This window comes from Orycteropus afer, unplaced genomic scaffold (genome assembly GCF_000298275.1).
Source record: "Orycteropus afer afer isolate SDZICR_OR568_19922 unplaced genomic scaffold, OryAfe1.0 scaffold00018, whole genome shotgun sequence".
NCBI lineage: Eukaryota > Metazoa > Chordata > Mammalia > Tubulidentata > Orycteropodidae > Orycteropus > Orycteropus afer.
The window spans coordinates 17,736,752-17,744,879 of NW_006921605.1; the positions used below are offsets into that span (position 1 = coordinate 17,736,752).

Genomic DNA, 8,128 nt, shown 5'->3' on the forward strand with positions numbered 1-8,128 from the left:
TTTTTTTTTTTTTGCAGCATGGAACTTATTTTGCTTATGTACAAAAGTTTAACTCACGTATCTTAAGCAAATACACACTCTTACCTGGACGAGAAGAAAAATCTGTCATACAGAGTTTTACAGCATCTGTGGATCGGAAGTTCATCTCTTTGATATCATTAAGTAATATTTTTTCTTTCAAGTTTTCAGAGATTGTATATCATGGGATACTATGTGGTAGCGTGTACTTTGGAGTCAGAGTCTTAGGGTTTTGCAGTTTTCTGTGGTAGCACTTTCCTTTTCATGCTTCCTCACATTTCTCCTTCACTTTTTGTGCCTTGCCATGTTTGCAGGAACATTAGGTCTGTGCTTCTTAGCAGATGGTGCTGTGTTTGAAGCATTTAAGGTGGAACATAGGTTTTAAACGTTACTATTATAACTCTTACATCATTAACGTTTACCATAAGGAGTAAATAATAATATAACACCAATAAAAAATAAATTGATCTTTGATCTTTATTGTGATAAAACTGAGGCTTAACTTTTTATTGTGATTTGGGTGCAAGTTTATAGAGCAAATTGGTCTTCTGATCTATAATTCATACACATTTTGTTCATGACATTGATTGCAATCCCTATGATGTAAACAACACTCTTTCCACTTCCTCCCTGTGTTTTCTGTTCATCTTTTCCTGTCCCTTCCTGCCATCTGAGCCTTATCCCTGGGCAAATGCTGCCCTTTTGCTCTCGTATGGTTGATTGTTCCAATGAGCACGTACCTCCTGGTGTTATTGTTCACCTTGTAGTTCTGTCTGTCCTTTGGCTGAAAGTTGAACCATGGGGTTATATTCAGTTCCAGGCTTGAAGGATGCCTAAAGGCCATAGACTCAGGGGTTCCATTAGTCTCTGTCATACCAGTAAGCCTAATCTTTTTTGTGACTTTTAATTAAAGCCCAATTTTTTTGTTGGTGTAAAATATCTGAGATTGGCATTAAATGACGCCTGTCTTTCTCTTTCCAACCTTAAGAGTTGATGTGCCTTTCTCTGAACAGTGACTGAGAAAGATGAGCTGGGGTGGACTAGCAGCAGCCCTGACCTATGCCAGCTGGCATTTTATAGATTTTTTGTTGCCTCGGACCTCTATGTAATGGTCTAAACCCCAGTCTTGAAAGCCTCTAGGGCAAAAAAAAAAAAGGCCTTTTTGTGGTATCTTTTTCTCCTCACCATTCATAGCTTCTTTTGAAGTTGTTTTAAGAAGGATAAGGAAGGAGGGGAAAAAAAATCAATGTTTAGGAAACTTCCATATTATCACAGGTAAAGTTCTTCGTGAAGTTTTAAAATTTGAGATGTTTGTGATGGCTGTTAAAAAAGCTCTCATCGTTTATCATACCTAGAAAGCCATTAGAATGCACTTTGCCTTTGCTTGAGAAAGACTGGCTTTCTTGATTTGGGTGAGGGGTGGGACAGTATTGAAAGAGTCTGTGACCAGCATGATGACACTGGGGAAAGGAAGGACATCGAAACGTGCATGTAAGATATAGACAACAGAGGCAAATACACACAATACTGCATTACCACCAGCACCAAATTCCAGGCTACGGATAAATGCGTAGACAGGTGAGAAGATCAGGTAGGGGTTGGTGAACAGGAATATAACCTAGGATAGATTTGGCTGAAGATGATCTTACATATGCACTTGTGCTACAAAATTAGCCATGTACATTACAGAAGCAACAGAAGACAGAGTTGCAGTAACTTCTCAGAGATGACCAAACTCCTTGAGAGAAAATCACCAGGCCTGCGGCCTTGGGACCATAGTCTTGGGGCACATCATGCTCATTTGGCACAACATAGGACATAAAAGTCTTACTCTACAACCTACTTTGGTGAATAGTGACTGGGGTCTTAAAAGCTTTTGAGCAGCCATCTAAGATGCAACTATTGGTCTCTTGTCTGGAGCAAAGAAGAGTGAAGAAAATCAAAGGCATTTGGAAACAATTAGTCCAAGGATAAGATGGACCACAAGGACCTCAGTCTTCACAACTCCAAGACCAGAAGAACTAGATGGTGCCCAGCTACCAATGCCAACTGCTCGGAAAGGGATCAAAATGAGATTCTGGGTAGAGTGGGAGGAAAAATGTGGAACAAAATTCAAAAGCATAAAAATGACCAGAATTCCTAGTTGGAATTCCACCAGAGACTGGTGGAACCCCTGAGATTGTGGCCCTGGGTTATCCCTTGGGCCTAGAAGTGGACTCACTTCCATGGATTAGCTCTCAGCCCAACAGTGGAAAGACCTACACATAGAACACCTATCCCAGGGCAATGCACCCACCTACCCTACGGAGATGTACCCCTTAGATCAGTCAGCCACGAGACACCAGAGGGGCAGCATTCACATAGACAGAAAACTGAACAGACAGAAATGCATAATTGAGAAGGGCACAGGGAGGAGGTAGATAAAGGGGGAGGAGAGTTTTTCATGGTAAAAAAGGGGATGGTAATCAGAGTGGTGAAATCAAATGTGCATGAACTATTGAATGTAAATTAAATTTGCTTTGTAAATTTGTGCCCAAAGCACAATTTAATTTAGAAAAAAAGACTGGCTTTCTTGAACTGGTAGGACAAACTTACTACTGAATAGCAGTTTGCTAGTAATGTTTTGGCCTGATGAATATTGGAGTAAGGGAGTCTGAACCAAAGGGTCCTGGGAATCTTCATGTAACAGAATCACATGAAGGTGCCAGAATTCAATCAGCCTATGAAAGAGCAACTTCATATGATCTTCAGGGTGACTGAGTAACAAGAACTGTCAAGTATAGAATGCTCGTCAGCTTCTACTGGGAGATCTGTCCTTTTTAGTGACTAATTTTCTGTATTACTGGCAGTCCCCTCTCAGTATTTTAAATTATGGGTATGTATAGCCCCTCCCCCCCAGGCTGTTATAATGTTCCTTGCTGAGATTTTTATTAATAGTACTCCTCCCTCCATTTTAAGTTCATTGTATATTCTTTAAGGGAAAGCAAGTGATGTTATTATGAGGTTACATTTGTTTATTTTTCTGTTTGAATCCATTATCAATTATAAACAACCTACTGCATTTAACCTATAGTACCATAATAGAGATAGAACTGTCTTTTGCCCAATAACAACAAATACTTATTTCCAACAGGCTCTGACGGATGTATCTATGAAACCCTGATACCAACACATCCAAGTGATCCAGACCAAGACCAGGTGGTTGTTCGGTCACTGTTGCTCAAGGCAGTTGTGTCAAGTACTGCTCGAAACGGTGCTGTACTCAGTGTCCTGAATCAAGATCACATAGCAGTCCTGGGAACTCCACTCTCTGCTTCTACAGGTAACTGAAGTCCAGTCAGTTAAGAAGTCCTCTGGATTTTTGCTTCAAAGTGTATACCTTGTAGTCTTCTTTTTCATCTTTATTGTCACTGTAATTCTCTTTATTCTCTTTGTCACTATAGCTAAAACCAATCCTATTACCCTTGAGTAAATTCTGACTCCTAGCAACCTTGTAGGACAGAGTAGGACTGCCCCATAGGGTTTCTGTAATCTTTACAGAAGCAGACTGCCTCATCTTTCTCCTGCGGAGTGGCTGGTGGATTTGAACCACCAACCTTTTGCATAGCAGCCAAATGCTTTAACTACTACACAATGCCACCAGGTCTCCTTCTTTTTCACTTCAGTTATTTTTATACCTTTGATTTTTATCTTTCTAAAACAATGTTTTAATACCTGTGTCAGTCCATATTTGAAATGTTGATGAGCTTTGTGGTAAAGGATTGAATTCGTAGCATGGTGGCATCTCACAGCATGTAAACCCACTGCACTTAGACAGCTTGACATGCCAGAAATTGTAGTATCCTTGTGTCTCTATGACTTCTGAGCGGTCTTCTCATTACCACCACCACTACACACACAGACACACACACATATACATAGAGCTGTAGTATATCGTGAAGAACACAGTTGCTCCTTGCCAGTGGGACTCCCAGCCTGCACATAAAATTCAAAGTCTACTGTGTAGCATTCAGGTTCCTCTATAGTCTAGACCCCATCTACCTTTTCTAACCTCCCAGTTTCTGAGCAAGAATCCTCTGCTTTATTCAGGCCAGACTTCTGTTGACTACAAGCTTGCTGTGCCCATCCTCTCCTGTGTAGTTTGTTTTTCCTGCTTATAATTAAGATACTAGCCAGTTAAACCAGTTACTGTCGAGTCAGTCTAGGCTCATGACAACCCCTTGTGTGCTAGAGCAGACCTGTGCTCCGTAAGATTTTTAATGACTTATTTTTTTGGAATTAGCTCACTAAGTCTTTTTAACCTTTTGGTTAGCAGCCAAACCCATTAACTATTAGTTAGTTATAGGGTAACTATCATGTGCCAGGCATTTAACTTTTATTATGTCATTATATATATATTATGTATTATTTAATGCTCCTACTAGCTCCTTAAATAATACATAATATATATATAATGACATAATAAAAGTTAAATGTCATTATATATATATTATGTATTATTTAATGCTCCTACTAGCTCCTTCGGAAGGAAGGTTGGGCAATCCTACTTCCGTAGTGATACTGCCTCGGAAACCCAAGGAGGGGTCGCTATGAGTCGGGGCCGACTCGAAGGCACATAACAACAACAACAACAACAACTAGCTCCTAGAATTCCTAATAAAGAGCTCTGATGGTGTATTGCCTAAGGCATTTAACTGCTAACCAGAAGCTTGGGTTCAAACCCACCAGCCACTCCATGGAAGGAAGACTGGGCAATCTACTTCCGTAGTGATACTGCCTCAGAAACCCAAGGAGGTTTAAGACATGCTCAGAGTTCACCTTCTCTAAAACTTTGCCTGATATTTCAGCCTGCAGTGAGCTCTCATTCTTTGAACCTCTGTGGCAATCACTTGCTAATTTTTATTCATAATAATCCAAGACTTGTGGATTTTTCTGTGACTTTTCCACAACATCATATCTTCATACCTGGGACTCCTACATTTGTATCTTATTTTACAGAATGCCTCTCCATATGGAACATCAAATTTCAAACACTACAGGCTTCCAAAGAGTTACCACAAGGGACCAGCAGTCAAGTAAGTTTTTATAGTTGGGAAACGTTTTTTTCACCTATAAGTACTTTTGTGGCTAATAAATACATTGTAAGAGAAGAGACTTCTTCAGAGCTAAATAGTTCGGCAGTAACTGGTTAATATAAAACCAAAATCAAACCCACTGCTGTCAAGTTGGATCCAACTCATAGTGATCCCTCCTTGGGTTTCTAAGGCAGTATCACTACAGAAATAGATTGCCCAACCTTCAGTTAAGAATATTTTTACCTGTAAGATTATTTTTAATTTGGCTATTGTTTTAATAGTTTCCTTATATATATATTACTGTAGAAGACTAAATTACATTATGTTTTAGATCAAGGGACAATAATTTGCTAATTAACAGAACAACTTGTTTTTTTGTATGCTCCTTCATTTGCTCTTTGTATTTTATAATTTGAACTATACCCCAAGGCTATATTACTTGACCTTGATAAATTAGTCTTTTAGGTTATATGTTAGAATGTTCCCATGGAATTACATAGAAATATTTAAATAATTAAAATTTAAGCTGCCCAGATTGTAAACTTTTGATAATTGGAGAATCAGATAGCTAGTCTTCTCAGCATTCAATTTAATTCTAACTTATATTTAAAATAATTTTAACAAAATTAACCACTTATAAGTGCACCACTCTCATAATCTTATTTTTTATTCCTCTAAGCTTTTGCTTATAGACTTGTATTATTTTAAAAGTTTCATAATTGAAATGGTAAAATAGAAGGAATGTTGAATTCTTTTCATCTAACACATCGTAACAGTTTGTTCCTGTTACAATCCCTTTGGTGATTATTGTGTTAATAGATGTGAAATACTGACATTATTATTTTAAAACAGTTCAGTTTTTTGTGTATATGACTAGATTTTTATAATTTGGGAGTATCGTTTAAATTATGCTAAGGTTACCTAGGGCAGGGTGGGGGTGCTAATGGATTAAGGGTTTCTTTTTGGTTTGAATGATGGAAATATTGACTAAAGGCTATTAAACTGTATACTTTTAATGGGTGAATTGCACAGTATATGAATTATAGGCAGCCCTGAATTACAGATGAGTTCTGTATCTAAGTCTGCCTTTAAGTCAAATTTGTATGTAAGTTGGAACAGTTACGCATCTAACATCAGTCAGTCAAATGTTTGTCTTAATATATCATATACTTTTCTATGCATTAAAACCATTTAAGAAAAAAACACTTCAAGATACACTGAAACATTGTAACTTAATACAGTAGTAATGATAACATTTTGATGTGTGTTGCAAAGTCACTCCATTTGTTATGTTTGTATGAGCATACCCTGGGGTCCTTTTCTGGCAGCCTTTTACCCCCTTTCTAAAGAGGTGGGGTGAGTGGGGCCTGTAGGGTGTGGCTGTGTGCATAATGAAGTGAGGCTGCATGCAGAAGAACCAGAAAGAGAGTTCTTGCAGAGCTTGGGTCACCCTGACAAATCTCTGAACCAATAGCTGTTGCAGCTCTCTCTCCCTCTGGGTCTGCACTGTTGAATCCTGTTCTCTCCACTGCCTCCTCCCCTCCTCATCTTCTCTTTCTTAAGCTGTGGCCCCACATGACTTAATGGGCCATTTCTCTGCAAGATTACGGCCCAATATAGACTAAAATTGCATAAATGAGGCTGGGGAGATAACCAAAGCAAACCAAACCCACTGCCATCGAATCAATTCTGACTCATAACGACCCTATAGGACAGAGTAGAATTGCACCATAGGGTTTCCAAGGCTGTCAGTCTTTACAGAAACAGACTGCCTTATCTTTCTCCCATGAAGTGGCTGGTAGATTCAAACTGCTGACCTTTTCTTAGCAGCTGAATGCCTTAACCACTGTACCACCAGAGCTCTTTATTGGGGAGGTAAAGAGAAGGGAAAATCCCTGTTTTTTTAACAAACTTCCCTACCTGCTCCTGTCTGGTGCTAGAGGGTATCACCCTTACCCCCAAACCCTGGCCCAGGGCACAGTAGCTGTCCTCGCAGGAGAGGTGCTGAAAACTCCTTTGTCTTCATCATGGTTGGTTGGCTATAGCTGCTGATAGCCTTACCCTGGATGCAGAAGAGGGATGTGGAGAGGGGAGTTAAGGACATTCAAAGGCAGTAGTTGTGACTTCAGTGAGAGCTTTAGGGAGAGGAAGAATAAGTGAGATGGAAAAGAAGAAAAAAAATAAAGGACAAAGAGTAAAATAGTAGATTCAAGGATGAGCCAAGGCCCAGTGCTGTAGGATGCAAAGGCCAGAGACTCACCGACTTTCCCGCAGAGGCCAGGCAAACCCATCCTGCCATTGGGTTTGAAAGATTTGTCCCCCGTAAAGGTGACTGAAAATAGGAGGCTACAGATTGCTTTATTTGGACCCTCATCCCACCCCACTTCATGTTCCCCATGCTCCAATATTTAGTTTCTGGGAAGCATATAAGAGTATGTGCTATATATTAGGACATTTTTCTCATTATTCTCCTTTCCTTTGTAACCTAGTCATAAGACCCCCAGATGAGTTTGTGGAATTAAGTGAATTAGAAGCCAGAGCATAACAGAGAATCCAGGCAGGGGACCACAGTGTGGAACCTTAAAGCCACGGGTTTGTGCAGACCAGCTTAGAGAGGAATGGGGAGTGAGACTCATCTGCAAGTTGCCAAGTGGTACTTGGGGGAGGAGAGGGGGGAACATCAACTCCCTGGGCTTGTGGGCTCTGCCCAGAATGAAGTTCATTGCAATTAAGCTTCAGACACGTGGGACAAACATGTAGCTGGACTGGGGAGAAGGGAGGAAAGTTACCAGGTTTGGGGGAGCGGGGTCTGAATATCACACAGGTGCAAAGACATCCATAGGGATTAACTCCCTGGAGAGAGCAAAAATACATCTTCATACTGGCCTGGGGGGGGGTGCTGTAGATGGCGGGGGAACAGAGGATTCCTACAGATCTGCAATAAGCTTGTGTGTATGCAGGGATATGTCTGTGTAATGTTTTAAAAAAAAAATACAGAAAACTAGAGACAATGAGTTAGGTGTCTGAGGGAGCTA

At 40.0% G+C, this 8,128-nt stretch overlaps 1 protein-coding gene across 1 annotated transcript in view; it reads left to right on the plus strand.

The window, feature by feature from the left end:
- NOL11 (nucleolar protein 11) overlaps nt 1-8,128 on the plus strand; it is a 22,441-nt gene that overhangs the window by 6,326 nt on the left and 7,987 nt on the right. Inside the window, exons 3-5 of the mRNA XM_007959902.1 lie at nt 18-162; nt 3,152-3,340; nt 5,017-5,106. Coding sequence (XP_007958093.1) covers nt 18-162; nt 3,152-3,340; nt 5,017-5,106 — 424 coding nt within the window. The remainder of the gene's footprint in view (nt 1-17; nt 163-3,151; nt 3,341-5,016; nt 5,107-8,128) is intronic.